The sequence below is a fragment of the Ambystoma mexicanum genome, chromosome 12, assembly GCF_040938575.1.
Source record: "Ambystoma mexicanum isolate Mex_15411 chromosome 12, UKY_AmexF1_1, whole genome shotgun sequence".
Taxonomy (NCBI): Eukaryota; Metazoa; Chordata; class Amphibia; order Caudata; family Ambystomatidae; genus Ambystoma; species Ambystoma mexicanum.
In genome coordinates, this window is record NC_090936.1 from 403,857,138 (window position 1) to 403,884,243 (window position 27,106).

Consider the following 27,106-nt stretch of genomic DNA (forward strand, 5'->3'; position numbering starts at 1 on the left):
CCATTATTAATATTAGCCAACATGTTAGACTTTAATTCCAATAGGGCTAATTCAGTGCTGAAGCCTGGTCTAAAACCTGACTGACCTTTGTTTAAAATAGGATGATCTTTTATGTGGCAGAATAAATGTTCATAGGGCACTCGGTCCATGATCTTCAATATAAAGGGATGGTTAGAAATAGGACGGTAGTTAGTGGCCACTTTGGGGTCCTGGCCTTTTTTTTTTTTAGCAATGGGGTGATACAAGAGCCCTTCAGTCTAGTAGGCACCCGTCCTTCTTTAAAGGATGCTTTCACAAGTTTAGTGAGAGAGCTGATAATCTCTGAACAAGCCTTAATGGCAACAGCTGGAAACAAATCCCCTTTACAACTGGAGGGTGTACGTTTACCCAGGATGATATGCAATTCATCTTCGGTTATGCTCCTAAAATTGAACTTGGGAATAGTCTGCGCTAGTGGAGCGTTTTCATTCAACACAACCTTGGTGAATTTGATGGACGGTAAGGTCTTAGCTTGTTCTATAAACTTTTAAATATTTTCTATCTTGTCCACAAAGGTTTTTTGAATATGTGCGCACCATTCCTGGTCTTTAAAAATTGATTCATGAAATCTGGCGTCCGGTTTTTCTAATTCTTTCAGGATGGAAACATTTCTTTGGAATCATGTTTGGCATTATCTATACATACTTCATAAGAGTCTTTTTTTGCTTTAATAATTGCCAGTTTAAATATCCTGGCCGCCTCCTGATAAGAAAACCTATCATCTTCCGCCTTGGATTTTTTCATTTTACCACTCTTGCATTCTAAGGTCATCTGAAAACTAAGTGTTATAAGGATGGTTAGTAACATTCCTATTTTTTTAAAGGAGCTAGAGTGTTAATAGCTTTAGTAAGGACGTCCAAAAGAGAGTCAGTCCTACCATCCACATTCTCCAGGGACGAGGCGGCCATCTGAGACTCAGGACGGATCCAGTCCTTCATAGACTCTGGATTAATACTATTCATATTTCTGGACACAATCCAGTTTTGTTTAACTGTACTAGTTTTACACCCTCTAAAAGTGTTCATACTAAATTCAATGAAGGAGTGGTCAGACCAGGGGCAAAGGGAAATTTCAAATTCACGAATCTTCGATTTGTTTTCTTTTTTTAAATTTATAATTGGGGCTGCCCCACATACTCCTCTATCCAACTCCCACCCCACCCTTATACCCCTTACTCCCAAATATACATACATTAATTACTTCCCAACCAAGTAATTGCATCAAAGTGAATTACAATGAAGTAATTCACTTCAAAGAAACATCTGAACACCTGACAGATATAGCAAGTAAACAAATCTGAATCCCCAAGAGAGAGGATGGATGGGCTTGGTTACCACCAGCGAGGAGCCCCACACCCATGACTTCCTCTGAGTGGGCCACTTGGAACTGTGTAGCAAAGGCAGCCCCTGAGGACAGGCCGGATACCGAGAGAGCAGCAGGGTCGACATTGTAGGTGCCTGGAACAAAGCAGAGGGGATCAGTAAGAGAATGTAGGAACTTGAAGGTGCCTCTTGCTGCATGTCACACATTCAGCTGCTCACTCCACAGTGTCACACATAAGGCAGTAAATCCTACATTATTTCATATTTTGCTGTGCATCGTGTAATGTTTCGCACATTAAGCATTGGATCTTGCAGAATATCAGACATTTGGCAGCACACCTTGCAGTATTTGACAACTCTGGGCAGTGAGTCAAATAGTATGTCACGCCAGTGCATCCTGTGTGTTATGTCACTCATTAAGAAGTGCAAGGTGGGGGAATTGTCATCCGATGGTCTTGGCTGAGACTAAAGGGACTTTAGAATTTGAGTTGGAAGACACTGAAGAATTGATGGGTAAGTCTAAGACATTACGAGCTGCCGACAAGTGCTGGGAGTGGGCAGAGATTGAAGGCGATGGGGGAGTGGGGGTCAGGACCCAGAAATTACACATAAGGGCCCTGGTCACCAATCCCAGCAACTGGGGGATTTAGCAAGGAGAGGAGGGACGAGGAGGTAAGAAGGAAAGACTTCTTTGATTTCGAGGATGTCCATCTTTAGGTTGGATGCCGCCCTCATGGAAAATATCTAATATGGTACCTCTTTTTAGTTTGTGCTGTTAGGTGTTGCAGATAGGGAGGCATGGCATAAGAGGCAGGACACACAGCCTGTAGGTGTTGTTTGGTTATTTGCCCACCCATTGACTCCCCATGGCCATACTAATCCCTATGGCCATTCACACCAAGTTTCTGCCCTGCACGCCCAAAACACCTCCTTGTAGGAACTCATTGAGCATACGGTATTCAAGCCTTACCATCAAACTTTGCACTTGAAGTGCCTACCAGTGTTTTTTCAAAGCAGTCTTCTATTAGTGACGTAATTGCAGTTGTAAACCTGTTACTGGTGTAATAAAAATGTCTTAGCCAGGTCTGCCTTCAGCCACTCGATTTATAAGCACTCTGCATGTCCTTCTCTGAAGTCCTGATAAAAACAAGCATTTGCAAAGCCACCAGCTTTGGCTTGTGTATAGGTATTAGGCATTTGCCAGGGCGAGCACCAGAAGCGAGTACCGATGAGTACTGTCTGCTGTCCTGCTGGCCACGCTGCCCGGCCCACTCCTGCTTTGCTGCACTACAACGTTAAGACTGGCCACGCCCCCTCTACACGTGACCCGACTATAAAGCAAGGTCCTGTGCGCACCAGCGCGCGCGCACCAGAAGCGAGTACCGACGAGTACTGTCTGCTGTCCGCTGTTTGCTTTTTGCCTTTGTCCTCTGGCCTTTCTGTCTCTGTCCTTGCTTCTATTCTCTCTTTGATTAGATTAGTCATCTTCACTAGCTAGCCTGCCCCCTTTCTTTACTACTTTTCTAGCGCCCTTTTGGCCCCCCTGCTCTGTTTTCTCGTTCTCCCTCCCAGACCCTGGTACTTACTCATAGGAAAACAGGGCTGGCACCGGTGGATAGTCAAACCTGCATTCTCTTCACTTACCAAGAGCTCCGTTTAAATCAATATCAGTTGCCAGCAAACTCATTGCGTCTTGCGGCCCTGCAGAAACCTTCCGTGACTACTCCCGAGCCAAGTAAGCACATTGAAGATTTTGCTCTCATGCTATTAGTTCGTGGTTTATTTTAAAGGAGCAGTTCTAAATTTAAATACTCACATTCTTGCAACTTTTGTTACCATTGTCTTCTACAGCTTCATTAAACACTGGAGTTTCACCAGCGAATGAGTCAACCTTTGTTTTCTTAATATGCTAACCACAACAAAACAATAAAAAAAAAAAAAAAGTTTGTTACGGCACCATGATGCGGCTTACTACGGGTATGCCCCCTCCTTCGTTCTGTTACCAGCGGATGCCTTTAAACATACGCCCTGGTTTTCATCTAGCTTCTATGGGCATCCACACTGTGAGACCTCCCGCTTCTATGTTATCAACCCAACCCCCACATGGTACATGCAAGCTGCCCTCTCACTTGCCAACCTCGCGAAATGTTGCCCCGATGATACAATCTCTTTCACACCACACTATGGCATCCTATGACTCAGATCATATTCACAGAAATGAGGATCCCTGTGTAGTGATATCTGACCCCATCCGGGATTCTGAGTTTGAGCCCAACATCTCTCACAATCCATGATTTCGCCTACTCCTCAGCCCCTCTATTCGGAAATTCTTAGAGGACTGTTAGCTCAGGCTGAAGAGGCAGAATTGGAGGTTCATTCGGTGCTCCCACTACCGATATCAAGTATACCTTCTGATCCTATATGCCCTGTAGCGCAGTCAACTCAAGCCACATCGAACAACTCTACTGTAGGCAATAAGGAGGACGCTGATGGGTAAATCGATCATAGATTATCTATATCACTAGAATTGTATCCCACAGACCGTCCACACGACATTATCTCCTCACCCGACTCAAATACCTCCCTTCCGCTCTCATATGCTAAGCCTCTACCAAAGCCCTCATTTGGGTTCCCGCCTGTTTCTAATCTTGTGCTTGACATGGCTTTACACGCCATTAGTACATCCATTGTATCCCTGCCCAAAATATTTGGAATACTAGAAACGAAGGCCTTGACACAAGAGAACCAAATGTCAATGCTTATTAACAAGGTCGATTGGTTAGCATGGAATCTTACATCTGTACCAAAAAAGTCCCCCATTGATGTATCTCCTAATGCTAAGCAACAAGAGCTTCCAGTGCTCCATTCTGGCGACGCTGTAATGACTGAAGAGATTACTCCCTCAATGGAGAGTCCGAGGACATCTCCCTCTATTCTGGAACACAACGATCATAGCCTCATTGCTAAAAATCAAACAATCATAATTGAATCATCACCTCACGCTAAGGTTGAGACGCCGCTCTATGACGTCTTTTGTCGTCCATCTCAAAAGATGCAGAGGAAAAGAAGATGCAACCCGAAAGTGAACGGCTGAGTGGAGATCGGTATTAAATACCTCCACTGAGCCCAGTAACTCGAAGAAATCAAAGAACATGCCAGTGTCAAAGAAAAACAAAAAATCTAAAACTAAGGCATTTGTTGCCAACCTATCAACTCTGAGCAACAATGATAAAATCTCCTCGTCTGCTGCTGCCGAGTCTCCTGCGCTAGTGGCTCAGGCAGAAGGGCCCTCGGCTACATCCAATCAGGCCGGCGTCTCAGGTAAGACACTTGAAGCTCTTGTTGTTCCTCCGGTTGGTAAAACTGTTTCTGAAGCCACTGCCCCTAACATTGAGAACGCAGATACACAGGATGAACTAATGAATATGTCTGTATACTCTCATAATAATGACTTAATTGCTGATGTTGTTCATCAAAGTTTGCATGATCCCAACTCAATAAAATCGAATCATAGTCCTAAGTTCTGTGTGAATCCAAATAACATCAGCTTACCCTTCAAAACCCTTGAACAAAAACGAAATGATCTAATAAAAAGAACTCCCTTTACAACATCCCCTATCTCCGTGGCAATTGGACTAGTGGATAAAATTCATCCCGCTCCTCAAATGCCCCTCTTATGTCCCACGGTGCAAGAGCCTGATCATTTGCAATCAGTGCCAAATGAGGATTTTTCTCCAGAGGAGAAACTAGAAGAATCTAAAATAAGAATAACAATGATTGACAGAATTTACTCTGACCCATTTCCTAGTAGAAACACTTTATTGACTGTGTTCCAGTGCATTCCTGCCCTACGACACGTCAATTCCTATGACATTCAACGAGTTTCTTATCCGGAACCAGCATACCAAGACACCGTTGATATTGAAATATCCTCACATATAATCAAGAGCTACCTCTGGCAACAGAGACACCTTTTATATGAAAAGGGCTTAGCTTTAGAGATAGCAAACCAACCAAAACCGAGTCAAGTAGACTCGTCCTCAGCTGTTACAAGCATGGCACGGGGCGTTAAAAGCAGCGAAAGCACCAATAAAGTAGGAACAAGCTCTGGCTGTAATTGTAAGCAGTCAGTTGCCGCAGCACCACCCGATCCAATTTCTAAATGGTCGTGGCTAGCAACTGCAAAAACAGCTAACAGCCATTAGCTGTCGGAGACAATAGACCTGCGTAATTGCTCAATGCCTCGTGGAATACACGAGGATTTTCGCATGTACTACAAAAAATACTCAATTGGACAAATACGATCTAGTGTTACTCCAAGAAACTTGGATGATTACTGCCCCAGTCTGGCCGGATCATCAGATCCTTGTTGTTCCCGCTTCGAAACAAGCCAAGGGTAGACCAGCAGCTGGTCTACTTATGGCAGTTCACCTTGATTCCCAATTGCACATGGAAGCCTTGCCATCACCTGACCACGATATTCAACCTGTTATTATACGAACCAAAAATAAAAATCATCCTTTCTTTCCTATGATAACAGTAATAAACATCTACTGGAATCCTGTATCTCCATCCGAACCACTCTTTCTCCATAAAATTGAAGAATTATTAGATAACATCCTTCTTAACACCGACAATGCAGTAACTATTATTGCTGGTGACTTTAACATGGATTTAGTCAACATCAACAAGAGAGCTAAAAATCCTAGATCGGACAAATGGAAGACATTGATGGACGTAAGACAGATCACTGTTCTTAATGGCAACTCCAAACGAGATTCTCCGCCACAACCGACTTGGTCTAGAGCGTCCTCTCACTTTGTACTTGATTACATCTTCGTTTCAAGCGAGGCGAATAGACTAGTACAAGAATTTGAGGTCATTTCCACTAAGGCAAGTGATCACAATATACTTGAAGTACAGTTGCTCCCTTTTCAAACTAGGCCCGAAAAATACTTTCAAGGCTCCTTTGAGATAAGTTCAGCCAAGAACCGAATCAAATGGAACTCAAAATCCATTCAATCTTTACAAACCAAAGTAGAATCTACTACTAATGCTGATCTTCAGCACCTACAGTTGTTTTACAATGATCACATAAGATCATAGCCCAAAATAATGCAAATAACTGGAAACCAAGGTGTGTACACAAACATAGACAAAACAGTGAAATTATTAATTTAAAAAGAGAGCTCCGAAAAGCTATAAGAGCCTTGCCTCGGAATGCCAACTCTGCCCTAAAAATGTCCTTAAAAACAAAATACAAAAATAAAATTAAGCAGATCCTGCATACTCAAAAACAAAATGATACAGAAACTATGTTCAAAGCCCTATTGAACAAATCCGCAACGCAGATATGGCAGACCATAAACGCAACCTCTAGAAATGCTCACAACTCTACCCAGTTGAATGGTATTAATGAGGAAACTTGGAGTATATTTTATAAAAATTTACTATTTAATGAGACCATTGGCCTATTTCCTCTCCAGGAGCCATCTGATTTATCAAAATTAAAATTTGACATTCTGGATATTGTTATTATAATAAAAAAACTAAGCTCATCTAGAGCCCCGGGCCCAGACATACTGTCAAATTACAGCCTTAAAGAAAATCCTGAAGCATGGGCTGGAATGTTGTATACAATATTCCAAAATGTCTTACAATCCACCAAAATTCCTCCATCGTGGCAATCGGCAATTGTCATACCAATTTTTAAGCAAGGTGATCGACTTGATCCATACAATTATAGCCCATTGCGCTATTAGATGTTCCTGTTAAGATCATGGCAAGGCTTATCATACGTGTTTTTACCAAATGGCTGACCCAACATGACCTAATGGATCCCTTTTAATCTGGATTTGTCCCAGGCATTGGAACGGCTCTAAACGTGATCATTATCGCGGCAATTAAGAACGATGCTATTAGGAAAAAATACCCGATTTCTGTTGCCCTGGTTGACTTCAAACAAGCTTTTGATTCGGTTTCTAGAAATATATTATGGGACAAACTAGCTAAAGCCAACTGCCCTCGGTATATCTTTTATTTAAATCAACAATTTTATGTTAATACATCAATTAAAGTAAAATTAACAACTGATGGTGCTCTATCAGAACCCATCAAAACAAACACGGGCCTGAAACAAGGCTGCCCGTTTGCCTGTATTTTATTTAACTTTTATATTTCTGATTTTTACAAAGCCCTGCTAAAGACACAATCTTTCTCACCGCGACTCGGTAATCAACACATTCCGTATCTCCTATATGCAGATGATTTAGTTCTGTTCGACAGAACACCCATTGGCTTAAATAGAAAATTGGCTGCTCTGACCACATTTGCTCAAGATAATAAGCTAAGTATAAACATCAAAAAATCCAATATTCTGGTGTTTAATCAAACTAACAGAAAGTACAAATTCAGCTTTAACTGGAAGCTAGCCAACAAAAATCTGGCACAAATCACGTCGTACAAATATTTAGGAGTCAACCTGAATGTACATCCCCATGATAATCCGTACAAAGAAGAATTGATGTTAAAAATGAGAATGATTGCCAATCAGGCAAAAGCCATCCATCGCAAATATGGAAGATTTTCTCTAATGCCATTCCGTATGTTTTATTTACAAAAGGCTACGTCTATTATAACTTACGGTGCTCAGACAAAGTTATTGATCAATGAGGTAAGATGGGACTCCCTTGAGGGAATATTCTGGAAAACAATACTACCAGTACCACAGAGCATTCCAATTGCTTTAATATGTCATGAAATGGGTCTCATCTCACTGTGAAGTGCTGTAAATTGGTCAATACTGGCTCTGTATAGAAAAGTGCTCCTTTCATCGGATGCCAAAAAAAATCTATTTCCTGTACTAAAGCAACTTGTAACAAATTCATCCACAAACTCACTAAGCAAGTAGAAAAATCAGTGCCTAAACATTTTATTAGATGCTTCAATATCTGTAGACTTACTTGTAGTGTCACCTGATAAAGCGAAACTTAAATTGTATAGGAAAGATTGGATCGACACGAGAGACATGTGTGAATTATCAAGCGTTCAAACTAGGAGCATTTCCTGAGAAGCTCTTGAATGTGGTTCCACCATACATTCAAGCGTTTCCTGACAGAGCCTATGCTGACACATTTCTAAGATTTAGATTAAACCTTCTACCCACCAATGCAAAAATGGCATCATACGAAAATACGACAACTGTTTCTCCCTCATGCAGATTTTGTCAACTGGTTACTTAACAAGAAACCATGATGCATCTATTAATTGAATGACAATCTTTATCTGAATTAAGGAAACATCACTTGTTTAAACATTTTAAGCACACAATCATCTTAACAAAAGAAAAGATGTGGAACAAATGTTTTAATGCTTCTAAGATCAGCTTGATAATTGATATAGTTAAGTTTGTTGTCAAACTTAATCTCCAATCTGCCGATAACAAAGTGCTTGTTTAAAGCTGCCTACATCTTGTATTTTGTTTTCTTTTAGTTAATTTTATACATTTTATATTTATAGTGTATGAGTTCTTGAACATTTTTATAAATCTATATGTATGTTTTAAGTAACATTTTATTCTAACATGTATGTTATTAGTGATTCGATTCAGATAAGTTGATAATAAGAATCATGTGTTAACAAATTAATGTTATAATTGAAAACGTTGATTGTCAACTAAATCAATTTCTTAATAAAAAAACAAAATTTAAAAAAAGCTATTAGATGCCCAGGTACTCGCACCATTTTGCACCTGCTGCCATCAATGGCCAGTTAATACCACTACGGCAGTGCCTGGCAAGTGCCTTTTACAGGTTTATAGTCCTAGCATCGAATGCCAAAGCATTGAATGCCAAACCATCTAAAATAAAGCTTAAAAAAAGAATTGAATGCATTTCTTTTTGCTTTTTTTTTTAATGGGGGGGTGCCACCCCAACCCCCCTTTTTTAAACCTTTAAAAACCCAATACAATTAAAATAAACCCTTTACCTTAAAAAAAATGCTTTTGATGCTTTTTTTAATGCTTTTTTTAGATGTTAAGGCATTCGATGCTTTGGCATGCGATGCTATGGCTAGATACCCCTTTCACATGCCTACACAAAAGCCAGAACTGTTGGCATTGCCAATGCTCGTTAAAAAGATTGATAGAATGGAACCCTCCAAGTATTTTAAAACATCCAGAGATCTGGGCAGCTCGGAGTGGAGAAATTGATAAATATCCTACCGGCTTCCGAAGACTTATGGGAACTCCACTGAACGGATTACTGCTCTCATTTATTCAAAAGAAGGCATGGCAGAAGGGTTGTTCAATTTACAAAGCTTTTCTAAATTGAAAAACAGCGTTGGATTGAGTCAATATATTCAAATTAGGGAGAAAATCATTAGAGTAGGGAATTCCAGACTCTCTGCTAGGTCTATTGGTTCATCTCCATGCAAACACTACTGCAAATTAGATGGGACGGAAGGGGAACTATGACAAAATAGAGACACATAGAGATTCAGGACAGGGCTGTGTATTAGCACCAGCCCTGTACAACCCCTACGTCTCGGGCATGGGTGATGTCCTGGATACCACCCATGTCTTACCACCTCGTTTGGGTAATACAAGTCTACAACGGCTGCTGTAGACTGATGATTTAGTGCTTTTCGACCAAACTGCGCTTGGCGTACAACGAAGGCTAAATGCTTTAGCGGTATATAAGAATGAGAAGGACCTAGAGATTAACACCACAAGATCAAAGATAATGTTTTTGTTACCAACAAAACAGGCACAATTGATTTGGAGTCTCAATAATCAATTGTATCTGCAATCAGATTTCTTGAATGCATTTTTCCAAATTAAGAGTGGAGAGAATTCAGAACAGGAATATGTTGGTGGCCACTTGTGCCTCCAGTTTCTGCAACACCTGCAACCAATGGATGAGCCCCACTGGTTGAGCCAGAAACAGGGCATTACAATAATATATTCCGCTCAAAGCCAGTGAGGCCACTACCAGGGGTCGCAGGTGACAAGGTAAGAATGGCAAAACCTTGCGCAGGATCCTAAGGTCGCAGGTGACAAGGTAAGAATGGCAAAACCTTGCGCAGGATCCTAAGGTGCAAGTGGCCGGCTTTGCAGACTTCGCCAACCTGAGGGACCATAGAAAGTGTCAAAGATAGAATCACCCTAAGACTCCAAACAGCCATCACTGGAAGAGGAAAGTCACCAAGTGCAGCAGTCCAGAAAGATGGAGTCAAGAGAGTGGGATTAACTAAAGTCTTTGATTGCCAATCTTGTATATATATGCATGATATTTAGAAAAGTTTTTTTGTTAGGGTTATTTTCTTTTTTTTTAAAAAGGACATGCGTACCAAAACCAGCATGCTTTAGGTATTTAGTGATTCAGTCATACAACTCTCACATACATATATGACCGATATAAAGCTCTTTTGTCATTCTTATCTTCCCAAAATGCTCTTTAATATGCAAAACAGCCAAAAGCGCATTGGTTTTGTTGGTACCACTTCACACTATCTTTGGAGTTCCTCTGGAGTTCTTTCTAATCAATATACACATACACCGTGCTATTGAATCACTTTTACATTCACATGCATGACATGCATTTTTTAAATCGCTGCAGAAATTAGGGTTTTCGCTTCAGAAAAGTAAAGATAAAAAATGATGCATCATTTTACAATATTAAACACATGCCTACGCTTAAGTCAAACACAGAGATCCCACATGTGGCACTAAAATGATGTTCAGAACGAAACACTGATTTTCCTCCTCAGCCTCACATTTCAGAAGTCTGTGGCCGCCCAAAACGCTAAGTACTTCTAGGAGAACCAAGTGCAAAGTATGTCACACAATGCATAACTGTGATGTTTATAAGTAATCTTTACATTCATTATATTTTAAATACACAATAGGACTTTTACTTTGAAACAATACTTCCTACGACAGCAGGACATCTATATCTACTCCCACAAATATCAAAATGTTCCTATGCATTGTACAGTCCAACCAACGCTACGGAATTAACACACATTTTAAATGACCTTAAACGCAAGCTGGCAAGACCCATAACCTAAACCAGACCCACAAAGGAATATTGTGCAGGAACGCCTGATTTATTGCTCAGTTTTGCTCTTTGAGTTTGGATATTTTGAACAATTGCACAAACAGCAGTGATGTAAACTGTATGTACCACTTCATTTGCTTCCCACACATGAATGTTCAGGGTCGCTCTTATCCATTACGCCACTGTGAGAATGCACAGCCAGAGATTCCAAGAACTTTCTCCAACTGTCTTTACTCTACTGAGGTGTTTATGCCCATGCAGAGTTTACACACTTTACTTGTGATTTTACCACATTTTAATGGTGTTCCAGCCCAGGGGATTGGAAGTACATTAGCTGTGGTGTCAGTCTAGAAAAATGGATACCTCTACTTTGGGACCGCAAACGCATTTTGGTGGCCGTGGGCCAACCGTCTCATGCACGATATGACAGAATATAGGTTTTCAAGTTTACCAATGAACGGCCATTTTAATGTAACAAGAACCGCCATTTTGTTTTCTAACCATTGCTCATTGCTTTCTGTTCCCATTGCTTTGCAGTACATTTTCCGCTTACACTGTTCGACTATAAAAAATGGTTGTCTGTATGTGAAGAGGACAAGGCCGCAGGGCCGAGAGAATAACAAGAGTTCGCTGAAACACAAATGTAGGCAGCGCCAGGAAGAATGCCTGGCTCCCTCCCAAATGTAGCCTTGAAGCAGAGCTGCAGGGCATTTAATTATTTCACAGCTGCCAGCCACTCTCGTTATATGGTAGAATATGTTAGAATAATACCGCTAAAGGCTTGAATTATGCTTTTCTTACGGCCCCCCTTTTGCTGAGCCCGCTAGAGCGTGTCGGCTCCCAGGACGCGAATAGCACCTAATAGATAGCAAGGTCCGGAATGCACCCCCCCCCTTGTATGTAGCTCGCTTCCAAGAACAGAAGCGCTGTGTTCTATTCAACAACTGAAAGATGCCTTCGCACTCATAAATTGCATATTGTTACTAGAATAGATGTTTGAAGGTGTCATAGTAGTCGGAGATGTCCATCATCACATCAAGTTCAAAGAAAGCCAATAAGTGGGGGTGTTAAACATGTCATAGCTGATTGTTTGATATGCATTTTGTATATATGTAACTGATGTACGTAATTCACTCTCTTGCGTCCCTCGTGGTCTAGAGATACACATCGCGGGGCGTGAGACCGAGTTGGCCAACTGAGACTTTTGCTTTGCAATAAACCGTAGCTTTGGGAATACAACCCCGTGTCTGGCGTATCTATCGTGTGTGGTGACTCACCTTGTTTCCATAAACATCAGGGTCCCCTAGGGGCCCCTTTCAAGATGGCACCCGAATAGGGACCCTCCCTCACTTGTTCCATCGCATAACGTTGTAATTGAGTAAGGCAGAGAACGGCGAGGACGGGACTATCAAGCCGGGATCAAGAGTTGTTCGGGGCGCCCTGTAAAAGTGATGAGAGACTCCTTTGCAGATCTGCACACATCTGATCCCTGATCGACGTGCCTGGCTAGAGAAGAAGGAGGCGAGGGTCCCGAAATGAGGCGGAAGCCAGGAAACGCAGACACAACGTCCTTTGGTGCGTCAGTATACAGACGACTTGATTTATCAGGTGAGTCATTCCCCGATTCAAAGTATCCTGATATTGGTTGAGAGTTGACTTTGCAAAATCAAACGCCCTAGGTAACGTCGATTAACCAGGGGGAAGGTTGAAACATGCCTGGGGTATTGTCCACTTTAGCGGGGTTTTTCCGCTGTGGTAGACAATCTTTGGAAGATGGCCAAATTGTACCACCTGGGGGAACGCCGGCGTATGAGATGTATGTGAAGTATGGAGTGGGTGCGATAATATTCTGTGAGACTTGGCATAGGCAAACCAGAAAGCAACAAGACCATCAGTGGCCAATTAATGGTAGTTTTGAGATAGCGAGGATAGACAACCTGGAAAGGGTGTTGATAAGAAAGCACGTCCTGCAGCATTTGAGACTATTAAAGACTGGAGAAAGGAAGCAGTGCTCCAATTTAAAAGCAGAGCAAAGCATGCGCGCAGGCATAAATCGAAAGGTGAAGTAGCGGAAGAGAAAGAAGAGGAGGAGTGGACTGAGAGTCTAAGAAGGGCAGGTAGGCGTGACCAGTTGAATAAAGAAAAGATATACCCACAACGAGAATTACACATAGCAGATGAATTGATTGAAAATATATTGACCCATACAAAACAAGGCCCAAGATCAGAAGTAAGACCAGACACGTCAGTAGTTATTGCCCAGACCCCGCCCGTAGCTCAAGCTCCCCCTCTGGTAGCTCAAGCCCTCCCGCAGCCACATACCGCGCGCGTAACACTTCCTATTAGCCAATCAGGCCCACAACAGACACTCCCTGTTCCCATTGTCCCATCCGCACCTCCCGCCTCAGACACACACTCGGTACCGTACGTTCCTCCCGGGGTTGAAGTTGAAACCACAGGGGCAAGAGGCGGGGCTGACCAACGGGGGTGCACAAGGGTAACCCGCAGCGCAATCAGCAAAGAAAGGAAGGTGGAATTGCAGCAACAGGCAAAGATGTATATAGACGGGAATGATGGGATGGCAGCAAAGTGTCTATTCCCGTGAACCAGAGAGGACCCTACGTAGAAATGAGAGTCGGGAATGAGGAGCACCTTTTTCTTGTAGATACAGGAGCACAGAAGTGTTCAATAGACCATCAGTTGGTTCCGGATATACCACTGTCAGGGCAAAAGAATATTTTCGCAGGGTTCGCAGGTACACCAGTCATAAACCCAGTGTCCAAACCAGTCCCAGTTACCATAGGACCATTTACTGAACATTGTTCTTTCCTTTTAACAGAAAATTGTGGGGAGAATTTCTTGGGATTAAACTTGTTGAATAAACTAGGTTCTGTTATACATTGCACGGCAGAGTGTTTCCACACGATGCCCCTGTGTCAGAATTCCTGTCCGAAGCGTTACCAGGGGAACTAAGTAAAGTACCAACCTGTATATGGGCAATGCCGGTTTATAAAAAAGGAGGTAATGAGGTACCATAAAGTTTCATAATTTATCTACGCGCATTGAATAAGGTAGTAGATCCACAATTTCCTCTAGTGCCAGACGTCACTACAATATTGACAATGATACCTGTTTCAGCAGAATATTTTAGTGTAGTAGATTTGAAAAACGCGTTCTTCAGTATTCCAGTGGACAAGGACAGCAGATATTTGTTCGCGTTCACATTAGGAGGACGATCATTTACATTTATGCGGATTCCGCAAGGTTACACGGAAAGTCCAAGTTTTTACAGTAGAGCATTAAAAGAGCAGCTAGACATGCTGGAATTACCCGTGGGTTGTGTACTTTTGCAATACATAGACGATCTATTGCTAGCTGCAGACACAGAGTAGATTTGTAAAGAAAGCACTGTATTACTACTGTCACACTAGCGGCACATGGCCATAAAGCTAGTTTGAAGAAATGTCAGTATAATCGAAAGGAGGTGGCCTATTTGGGCTACCTACTTTCAAAAGGAGGGAGAAGACTAACGCCGGAATGCATAGAAAGTATTTCTTGTATGCCTATTCCAAAGACACAAAAAGGAGTCAGCGCCATAATAGGCATGGCTTCATATTGCCGACAATGGATTGGTAATTTTGCGTTAATTGCGAAACCGTTGGTGAATTTAACTAGAAAGGATGCGGTTATGCCTTTGCAGTGGGGTGAGGAATGTCAGAAAGCATTTGATGGATTGAAAACTGCATTATGCTCGGCTCCAGTTTTGGGTACGCCGAACTATGAGAACATTTTTAGACTATTTGTGTGTGAAAGTGAAGGATGTGCATTGGCGGTTTTGACACAGGAACAAGGTGGAAGAAATAGGCCGTGTGGAAGAAATAGGCTGTGCGGCTATTTTCTTTCTGCGCTGGACCCTGTAGCGCACGCACTACCACGATGTTTGCGATTTGTCGCGGCGGCTGCTGCGCCAGTGAAACAAACGGAAGGGATGGTATTGGGGCACACTTTAATTTTGAGGGTGCCACATGCCATAGACGTTCTATTAAATAGTACACAGACGCAACAGCTCACCTCTGCTAGACTGACAAGATATGAGATTATCTTGTTCGCGCCCCATATCCAAATTATGAGGTGTAGCGCTTTGAATCCTGCAGAATTAATGCCACCAACCATAAAAGAAATTGGGAAGAATGAATCACCCCCCCCCCACGATTGTTTAATGGTCACTGAGGAAGAAACCAAGGGGAGAGTTGATTTAAGTGATATCCCACAGAAAGAGCCAGATGGAGAGTTATTTTGTGACGGCTCATGTTTTAAATTACCAGATGGTACGACAACTGCCGCATATGCTATCACTACCCTAGAGAGTGTTGTAGAAAGCAAAAGAATTCCCTATAATTCAGCACAAGCCGCAGAAATAATAGCATTAACCAGAGCCTGCGAGATTTCTGAAAATTTGAATGTGAATATATATACCGATAGTCAGTATGCTTTTGGAGTGGTTCATAATTTTGGTCGACTCTGGGCTGAGAGAGGGTTTTTGACATCACATGGCGCCAGAATCCAACATGGCCCTTTGATTGTACGATTGCTGTCTGCACTCACGTTTCCAAAGCGCCTAGCAATAGTGAAATGCGAGGCACATAAAAAAGTAACATGCAAAGTAGGAGAGGGAAACGCGTTTGCAGACAGAATTGCGAAACAAACTGCCACTGATTTCAATACCAAAATGATGACGGTTCAGACAGAGGAAGTACCCTGTATGATAGAAGATGGAGTTGCCACTGTCAAAGAAATGCAGGCCGAGGCTACGGCCGATGAAATACAGGAGTGGGCAGAGGGATCTGCTTAGTTGGATCTGGAGGGTTGTTGGGTGAACAAGGGAACTAGAAACTGGATGTTGCCAAATTCGTACGTAACTGCAATGGTCACAATGGCCCACAGCCCTACGCACATCTGTGCGAAGAAAATAATACAGCACCTTTCTACAGTTTAGCAGAATGTAAACATAAAAAAGAATGCACAAAGGTTGGTGCAGAACTGTATCACGTGTTTGCAACACAATGTAGGGAAGGGAACAGTGACTCCAACAGGCAGTTTTGGCCCGCCCTCCATGCCATTTGAGGTAATTCATTTTGATTTCATAGAGATGGAGAGGTGCCAAAACTTAAAATAGGTCTTGATGGTGATCTGTGCATTCAGTAAGTGGGTGGAGGCATATCACTTGAAGGACTGCACAGCAATGAGCACGGCAAAAGTAATGTTGAAGGAGTACTTTTCCAGATTTGGCTTGCCCCGTGTCCTATGGTCTGATAATGGACCACATTTTGTGGGTGCAGTGGTATTACAGATATGTGCTGGTCTTCAGATTGATAAGAGATTCCATAGTTCAAGGCATCTGAGTTCTGCCGGTCTTGTGGAGAGGCACAACGGGATTCTTAACTCAAAGATTAGCAAGATTTGTGTGGGAAGCAAGTTGAGTTGGGTAGATGCATTACCAATAGCACTATTATGCATGCGTACGTCTGTACAGGCTAAAACTGTGCTCTCCCTGTACGAGATCGTGATGGGGAGGCCGGCAAATGTTTGGTGCGCACCTCAGCCAAAACGACTTAGTGAGATAGAACATCCTGTGCTTAGTACTTATTGTGGCCTTTTAATGCAGAAATTGTGTTTGATTCATCAGCAGGTGCAGGAGGCATTACCAGTGAGATACACCAGTCCAGGGCACGCGCTAGAGCCAGGAGACTGGGTGCTGCTAAAGAATTTTGAAAGAAAGTCATCCTTAGCACCCAGGTGGCGCGGGCCCTATCAAGTACTTTTGGCGACGCAGACGGCAATACGGGTGGATGGAAGGAAGTCGTGGATCCATGCCACCCATGCCAAGAAGATTCCAACTGCACTGAAAGACTTGCCTGACACTGATGACCGGAAAGAGACAGCGGTCCCAGAAACGAAAGAAACTGTTGCCAGTAAGCAGCCACCTAATCTGCCAAAACGAGAAGTGAAACTCGAAAAAAAGCCTGAGACGATTGCCAAAGAGGTGGAAGGGCAAAGAGTGCCCCAACGTTTCCCAGTAGAATCGACATCACTGCTGGCCGACTCGAAATCTGCCTTGCAAATACCAGCAGAAACAAATTGTGTACCCCTTTGGCGCCCACCAGCACTTGCCAGCATGCCAAAAAACGGATCTGCATCATTGGCGCGGCGCACACCAACACCTACAGTAGCGCCACAGGCTGACTTTGAGCCTGAATCTGGAAGTGCACCGGCACTGTTCACAGATCATACGATACCAGGAGCAAGGGAAAACAACTTGCGGCCTCGGAAGACAAAGTGATCCGCAGTTCTTTTTGGTGTTTATGTCAACCTCTGGTTCAGCTCATGGATGGAGAAGGAACCAGAGGTGTAGAGGAGAGAAGCGTGAGAATTGTGCAAGTCGGACAATTCAAGACTCGCGGCTCCTCGGTGTGAGCATAAAAAGTACATGTGTCCGGAACCAGAGCGGACAAGCTGGGCACACATGATACTAAGGCGATAAGATAACTGATCAAAGGTCCTCTGAGCAGTATACGAAAGGACAAGTGATCTCGCCTGAAAACGAATAATCGAATCCAGGCTAAAAAGGACAGGCAGAACTGAACTGTGACAATTTCATTGAACTTATTAACATTAGAGCAAGCGCGACGAAGAGAGATATCCACAACGAACTGTGATAAGAAAGAAGAAGGACGACGAGAAACATGCCGGGACCGGTTCCAGCCTCCTCCTGCACCACCATCGATGAGAATTAATCAATTATAAAGACTGTAAGCTTAAGGAAAACGCATGGTAAAAAGAATTGTATGCTGGTACTGACAATAATAATGTGCTTTATGAGCGTGGTAGCACCAATGTCGACAGCACTAATATTATGGTGGGTGGAAACAATACACCCATTAGAAATGTTTTTACCAATAATCAATGTATCCACTACTGAAAGCCCGGTTCAGGTGATCACTTATACCCTGACCCCAATGGAAGAAAGACACAGGGAAGGTTTTGGAAATAACACTTTACTGTTGATCATGAACATGACACATGCAATTCTGAAGAAAACAAATTGCTGGGTATGTGCCCATTTACCACAGCATGCTGGGAAAGGAATAGGGTGGTATGTGCAGCCATTACCATTAAGTTCTGCATGTAGTGCATCTTTAGGTGCAATGTTCTATGGGAAATGGAATGAGAGTATTACGGGTCAATTAGACAGTACCAACATGAATGAGTTTGAGGCGATAATAATGAAGCCTGTCGGTTGTTCCATTTTCCATAAAGCACAAGTAATAGCCCCAGAGCCCACGAAGAAAAGTACACGAAAGATAACACAATAAAATAGACGAGATAGATTGTCCCCACCAGAAAAAACATCTGTAATGACGTTTCGTGTAAGAACAGAAGGGGACAAAGATGCAATTCCCCCATCTTACACAGTGAATTATAGCCCAACAACTGTCCCTTTTTGTCTAAAAAAGAAAGAAAGGCTCTTTTTCAGTTGGAACATATATGGTTGCATGAATACGGTGGTATTAAAATGGAAAATAGAACCAGTATATGTAGGTGATCCAGTTTATTTTATATGTGGAGAGAAAGCATATCCTTGGTTGCCCAGAAACTGGTGGGGTACATGTTACCTAGGGCTACTGTTCCCAGGAGTATTCCTCTTAGAAACAGCAGCCATGGTCAGATTATCCAGAACTAGAGTCAAAAGGACTGACAAGGGTGTTTTAATAGCAACCGATGTAGCAAAATCATTCATTCCATTCTTGGGGCAGATAGTGAACTCCTATAATATAAGGTAACTGTCCAGAATCCTAAAAAATACAATAAACACAATGATATTATTTAACATGACGTTGGAAGAAAGAGGAATCAGGCTAATGATGCTGCAAAATAGAATGGCTCTCGATGTGATCCTGGTTGATCGTGGGGGAATTTGAAAAATAGTGGGATCAGCATGTTGCGTTTATGTCGATGACTATTCCCCCACGATCTTTGAAGCAATAAAGAAAATGCACGTCCTAAGCTCTGAACTCCCTACCGGAGAAGGGAGCTAGGGAATAGGATCTTGGTTTTGGGGAATACTACGTTGTTGGGGATGGAAGTTGATCTCAATATTAGTAGTGGTTTTTGGAATATTCCTAATGTGCTGTTGTTGTATACATTGTTTACCTATAGTTTGCGCTGAGGTAACTGAGGGATGTACGGAAGGATGTGTGCATATGTTGACAAAGAAAAAACAACCCCATGATCGAACTGACCCAGACCCAAATGAGATAAGAGCAGTAAAAGAGTTGATGGCAATAGATATTGATGAAGACAATGATGTCTATGATAGCATGCAAAATTCAGACATAAGTACTTCAGATTCATCATCACTAGAGGAGGTTTCAATAAATAGATGAGACGTTTGGCATACGGCCAAAGGAGGGTTTGTCAGTCTAGAAAAATGGATACCTCTACTTTGTGAATGCATACGCATTTTGGTGGCCGTGGGCCAACCGTCTCATGCACGATATGACAGAATATAGGTTTGCAAGTTTGCCAATGAACGGCCACTTTGATGTAACAAGAACCGCCATTTCGTTTTCTAACCATTGCTCATTGCTTTCTGTTCCCATTGCTTTGCAGTATATTTTCTGCTTACACTGCTCGACTATAAAACATTGTTGTCTGTATGTACAAGGCTGCAGGGCCGAGAGAATAACAAGAGTTAGCTGAAACACAAACGTAGGCAGCGCCAGGAAGAATGCCCGGCTCCCTCCCGAATGTAGCCTTGAAGCAGAGCTGCAGGGCATTTAATCATTTCACAGCTGCCAGCCAGTCTCGTTATATGGTAAAATATGTTAGAATAATACTGCTAAAGGCTTGAATTATGCTTTTCTTACGGCCCCCCTTTTGATGAGCCCGCTAGAGCGTGTCGGCTCCCAGGACGCGAATAGCACCTAATAGATAGCAAGGTCCGGAATGCAACTCTCCCCCCGTATGTAGCTCGCTTCCAAGAACAGAAGCGCTGTGTTCTATTCAACAAATGAAAGATGCCTTCGCACTCACAAATTGCAAATTGTTACTAGAATAGATGTTTGAAGGTGTCATAGTAGTTGGAGATGTCCATCATCACACCAAGTTCAAAGAAATCCAATAAGGGGGTATGTTAAACATGTCATAGCTGATTGTTTGATATGCATTTTGTATATATGTAACTGATGTACGTAATTCACTCTCTTCCATCCCTCGAGGTCTAGAGATACACGTCGCGGGGCGTGAGACCGAGTTGGCCAACTGAGACTTTTGCTTTGCAATAAACCCTAGCTTTGGGAATACAACCTTGTGTCTGGCATATCTATCGTGTGTGGTGACTCGGCTTGTTTCCATAGACGTCAGGGTCCCCAACGGGCCCCTTTCAGTGGCAGGTAACCTGCCTTATTTCCATTTTGCCCCCTGCTAACACCAGAGCTATAACCATGAGTAGATGGTTGAGGTATTTTATTGAACTTTTGATTTATAAAATATGCCTTTACCACTTGCATGTATTTCATATGTACATTTTACCATTTGACAAGACCGTAAGTAGAAATTTAGTTATGTTGCATTAATATTATAGGCCTGTCTAGGTGCTTCTCACAGAGTGACAGCAGGCAATTTGTGACAGAAGCCAGATATTAGCATTGAACCCCAAATTCCTCGTTCCAACCTTCTCTCACTTGTGTCCAGTGGCAGACAGCTTATGTTCTTATCACTTCCTCTAAGAGATTGTTTTCGGACATAACCGAAAGTAGACAATTAGCCGTAACAATTACCTGTAGTGCACGCAACTGTAGAACACGCTGTCTTCTCCAAATCTTGGGCAACAGTGACCTGAAAATACTATTTCAACTAACATAACATAGAAGAGGACAGGCTTGAATTAATAGAGAGGAAGCAATAACTTTCTAATGGTATGCAGTGATTTTAACGAATAACAAAATAATGAATGTAAATGAAAACATTTTTTAATAAAAAAAATAATAAAATAATATATATATATATATATATATATATATGGGATGGGTGTAACGGGTTAAAAGGTGTGGGGGGTTTGTGGTGGAAACATGATGAAGGGGGTGTTTGGGGGCTAGGCAACCCCAAATAAAGAAATTTGCAAAAATGTTTTTTCATAAAAATTGAATTTGTTATTTTTGTATTCGTTTGAATCATGTGTAAACCTTTCTAATCCCTGCAACCTTAAAAACGCCCTTATAATGTTATAGAGCCAAAATGGATGAGAATATGGGGTTGAAGGGGCATAGTTTGGACAACGCAGACAGTGCTTGTTGAAGGGGCGGAATCTGGTGAAGGTGCAGAGTCTGGCAGAGGTGGAGTAAAGTTGGAGGGGGCGCATGCACTTGGTTGGGCGTAGGTTCAACATAAAGCCACTGGGCGGCAGTAGGTCACACGTGCATCACGTAACACGCCACACCTTAGACATTTTATACAGCGGTATGTAAAATTTGGCATGACTCCTACAGATGGTCATGCACACGAAAGTGCATTGCTGCACATTTGACACCATTTTCTTCTGAATGCCAAATTTAGCAACACCTCCTGAAAATCCCCACAATAGTATAATTACAGTATAATACAGTGAGGGCCGGCCCTGGACATGGGCAGGATGTGCCATCCCCTAGTGCTCAGGCAAATGGTGCACAGCAAGTCCCAGGGAGGGCCGGCCCTGGACATGGGCAGTGTGTGACATCTCCTAGTGTTCAGGCAAATGGCGCACAGCAAGTCCCATGGAGGGCCGGCCCTGGACATGGGCAGTGTGTACCATCCCCTAGTGCTCAGGCAAATGGCGCACAGCAAGTCCCATGGAGGGCCGGCCCTGGACATCGGCAGTGTGTGCCATCCCCTAGTGCTCAGGCAAATGGCGCACAGCAAGTCCCATGGAGCGCCGGCCCTGGACATGGGCAGGATGTGCCATCCCCTAGTGCTCAGGCAAATGGCGCACAGCAAGTCCCAGGGAGGGCCGGCCCTGGACATGGGCAGTATGTGCCATCTCCTAGTGCTCAGGCAAATGGCGCACAGCAAGTCCCATGGAGGGCCGGCCCTGGACATGGGCAGTGTGTGCCATCCCCTAGTGCTCAGGAAAATGGCGCACAGCAAGTCCCATGGAGGGCCGGCCCTGGACATGGGCAGTGGGTGCCATCCCCTCGTGCTCAGGAAAATGGCGCACAGCAAGTCCCATTGAGCGCCGGCCCTGGACATGGGCAGTGCGTGCCATCCCCTCGTGCTCGGGCAAATGGCGCACAGCAAGTCCCATTGAGCGCCGGCCCTGGACATGGGCAGGATGTGCCATCCCGGCCCTGGACATGGGCAGGGTGTGCCATCCCCTAGTGCTCAGGAAAATGGCGCACAGCAAGTCCCATGGAGCGCCGGCCCTGGACATGGGCAGTGTGTGCCATCCCCTAGTGCTCAGGCAAATGGCGCACAGCAAGTCCCATGGAGGGCCGGCCCTGGACATGGGCAGGATGTGCCATCCCCTAGTGCTCAGGCAAATGGCGCACAGCAAGTCCCATGGAGGGCCAGCCCTGGACATGGGCAGGATGTGCCATCCCCTAGTGCTCAGGCAAATGGCGCACAGCAAGTCCATTGGCCCTGCAAATACTTAAGTAGTTCAAGCTCCCTTTGTTATGGAGATGTTTTGGAAAACAACGTCCAGGAGGGATCATGGGATCAAGGGATCATGGAGTTGTAGTCCAAAACATTGGAGAACCATAGGTTGCAGACCCCTGGACTAGAGTTTAAGTTTTAAAGTTTAGGAGATAAGAATGGTAAGAGAGGCATTTTTATTCTAAACGCACACACAAAGTAGCAGTCAGCTACCCGAACCTTTGCCTTCTTTCAAGATTAAACAACGTTTTAAACTAGCTCCTTTATTTTCATGTGGACCTATTTGACATAAAAAGTGTTTATTTTTTGTCGAATGGCACCTATTGCTCATAGCATGTACGTAGCATGACTTCTTAAAACTGTGTTTTGTTATGAGTTTTTATTTATTTTATTTTAATTTTTTTGCATTTATAAAGCACCCAAACAACCCAGAGGCATTGTGGCGCTGTTACATGGATGAACGGCTTAGTTACAGGGAGCTTACACAATGTGTTGCATGTAGAGACATACTACCTACCGTAATATTACACATTTCATTACATATTATCAGTGTGGGCTGTTTATCTTGCAGGTTCAGATAAATAGCAGTGGTTTGATGGCTTTCCAAAAAGTGAGGTGGGATGGTTCTGCTCTAGGGTGGAGTGGCAAGGAGTTCCATTGACTCTTGTCAATGAAAGGGAAGCTGGCGCTGCCCCCTTTGGCTCATTTCACTTTGGGAACTATGAGTAGGTTAGCGCAGGGTGTTCTTGTTGGTCTGGAGGAGAGGGATCTGTTTACTCTCTGCGATAGGCAAGGTGGGGCTGTCTGGGTGAGGCATTTGTGTGTTTTAAAGAGTTATATATTTATCCCAGTGGCATATCATGACTTGTGTAAAACATATTGTTGAATGCCAAAAAATGGGGATCGGAGGGTAAAGGGGGAGCAGGCACGTGGGTACTGATGATTTGCCAGGTCTAGGCATGTGGGAAGAGAGGATGCTGGTTGTTTGCGCTGTCCCCAGCCCTATGCTGATTTAGGTTACATTGTAACCTCCCCAGTAAATGGGCTTTGCTTTGCTCACGCCATAAGGCACTCCTGCAGAAGAGTCACTTTGTGTGCGCAAAAGCCTATCCCACGTGCTTGGAATAGTAGCTGGAGACATTGTTTAGTTATATCTCACTTTATGTTTAGAAAAACAGTAATCGGAGATTGATTTATTTTTGCCAGTCAAGATAATCCACCTCTGTATATTGCTAGTTTGGATGATATAGCAGGGACTGCAATAAGGATATGACGAGTAGGAGCTAAAAGGAGCTCCTAGGTATTTGGCACCACTGAGTGAGCAGGACCCACCTTTAGGCAACACAGAGCTAGTACTACGCGTGCTGGGAATCTAACTTCCACATGAGACACACACCATAACATTGTGCCTCATTATAAGTTTGCCGGTCCGTAAACAACGGTACCGGTAAGCTTGCCGGTACTGTTGTTTCCGGACTGGCAAACTACGAGGTCTGTGAATGGGTTCCTTTCAGCCCGCCACGAACGGCACCAGCGCGCAGGACTCGACGGATGCACCGGCACCATTCATGAATTCTTGCACCATTCGGGCATTCGGCCTCCCCTTTCCCATTGAGTCCAATGGGACTCAAATGGGAATGGGGAGTAATATTTTCCGGCGCCCGGGAATGGGCAATTACCGGGTCTGCAATGCCCCGGTAATTGCCCATTCACGGGCGCCGTAAAATTCATGACTCCGGTATTTACCAGCGCGGCTTCCGCCAGGGTCATAATGATCCCCGTTGTGGTAATTATATATGACCCATTATGCTGTTAACATCTTCCAAACGTGTCCCAATGCTCCTCTAACCATATTCCGAGGCAGAAAGAGTTCTGGGAGCCAAAAGGAGCTCCTGGTACTTGTAGGTGTCAAGCCAACCAGGCTCTCCGACGTTATACCCAGGAGCTAAGTCGGTGCAAGCAATTTGGAACCTTCTACGGACAAAGAAATAGACTACGGACCATAAAAATAAAAGCAATCGTTAACTTCAGTTAGCAAAACTCAATCACAATGTGTTTGCAGCGCAATCCAAAGCCAAATGAGGTTTTCAAGCCAAAGCACCTGCATCCAACAATAGTTCAACCAACTATAGCTGGGAAGATGTGTTCAAGTGCCTGAGCTGCAGACTGGTCTCAAATCCCTGCTTCGCCACATAACAAGGTGTGTGATCTCAGGCAAATCATTGTATCTCACTATGGTTGTTCTGATACAATTTAAAGTCCCTACAAGTGATGCAACTTGCATGTATCCCCTATTCCGAAAAAGCCTGACTCGTGCTATTGCATCAGATGTAATGACAGGTGATCAATCATATATTGGACATCACATTATTTCTCCCTTCAATTTAGTCTTGGCAAATTCTTTGACTGTAACTGCACATGATCCCCTGGAGAATCAGACTAATTCTGAGACGTCATTTTCTGCACATATTCAAATTAGGGGATCCCACCCATTTTTTGCCGCCTTGGGCACCCCCAATTGCAAGAACCGGCCCAGAATACAGTATGGCCTCGTAGACGGTGTCAGGGTTAGCTGTGCTCACGCCGCTGTACTCGCGCCGATGTGCGGAGCATGTGTTCCCACACCATAAAGATTGTTAAGTATGACGTCACTATTTCGACAGCAGATTATGTGTACAGGAAGAATTAAACGGTGGCGCTTGACATTAGCAAAAGCTGAAGATTTCGTGTAATGGGTTAGAAGCAAAGCACGCATTTCTCGGCTGTACAGCAACATTGTACAGAAGGGCAACGTGTCCAACATCACTTACCCAGTCTCGACTGCCCACGGCAAACGCCAGCAAGAACGAGCACCACCAAGAGCTGCTTCATTTAAAAAACAAAACTCTGTCCGAAGAAAAGCTGCGAAAAAAGAACACGCGGCCTCAAAACAGGAATGTGGCAGCAAGTCCAGGTGAGCGTCATCAGAATGGGACCAACACGCGCTCTGGCACCAGCAGGCCATGTTCACTCTGCATGCAGGTGACCCTGCGCTGCTTTCCATTGGGCAATTAGCACTGGGAGCAGCAGCTGTTCCTTTCCCACAGGCTTTCCTGACTCGGATACCGAAAGCAAACTCAGCGAGCGACACACCCCTTGCATATAGGAACTGGCACTCTGTATCCGCAAGCACGCCTCACCCCGCTCACCAAAAGGACCCGTTTGAAGGTGTTGTCTCCTAAATATTTCGTTCGGGATATATTTTTTGTTTTCTAGTGCTGTGAATTGTGTCTAGGCACTGAGGCATTAGAAAGGTGAGCAAATAAAACACATAGTGGCTGCTCGTCCATAATGGGCTACAGAGCGTTGACCCACCAATTTCTGAACCATTGTGCAGGAACCAGGAAGCTCTCCCTGGTTCCTGTTCATGTTGCCCAGGAGCAGGAGAGCTGTCGCGGGATCCTGGACTGATGGCAGCGACCAGATTCTGCACCAGGGCTTTAGGTTCCATGTGTTAATATCCCGGCAAAAATATCGTCATATTTTTGCGGCAATATTAAGACATGAGAGCGGGGGACACCCCCGCAACTCCCGCTCTCAAAAACCCCAAAAATTACCCCCCCAAAATATTGCCTTATGGCCGTTCCAGACTACCAGTTTTGGGCGATATTTTTGGTGGGGACAATATGAAGTTTGTTTGTTTATTTATTAGTGATACATAATGGCTGTATGTAGGAAAAGAAATGTGAATGTGTGTGTGGCAGCGTGCGTAGAGATGAGTGTATGTTGTGTGGGTGCGTGGGTGAAAAGGAGAGTGAGTGATGGTTATGTGTGTGTGGCTGAAAGAGTTATGAATGTTAATGTGTATGGTTGTATGTTTGGCTGTGCTTAACAACACTTAACATGCAGGATAAAAGCTGTTACATGTCTAGACATGGGTCCCTAGCCTGCTGGGCCTAGAGACCCAAGCTACTCCTCACTGATGACTAACAACAAGGCTGAAACTTGTCTAGGGATGTG

General features: G+C 43.7%; 1 protein-coding gene across 3 annotated transcripts in view; it reads right to left on the reverse strand.

The window, feature by feature from the left end:
- LOC138512972 (poly(3-hydroxybutyrate) depolymerase-like) overlaps positions 1 to 26,073 on the reverse strand; it is a 481,140-nt gene extending 455,067 nt beyond the window's left edge. The window contains exons 1-2 of one of the 3 annotated variants that reach the window (XM_069627698.1): positions 25,918 to 26,073; positions 1,374 to 1,496 (exon numbers count right to left, since the gene is read on the reverse strand). In XM_069627698.1, coding sequence (XP_069483799.1) covers positions 1,374 to 1,496; positions 25,918 to 25,978 — 184 coding nt within the window. In that variant the 5' untranslated portion in view covers positions 25,979 to 26,073. The remainder of the gene's footprint in view (positions 1 to 1,373; positions 1,497 to 25,917) is intronic. The other 2 variants (XM_069627697.1, XM_069627699.1) reach the window with 2 other exon arrangements.
- Between the last annotated feature and the right edge of the window lie 1,033 nt (positions 26,074 to 27,106).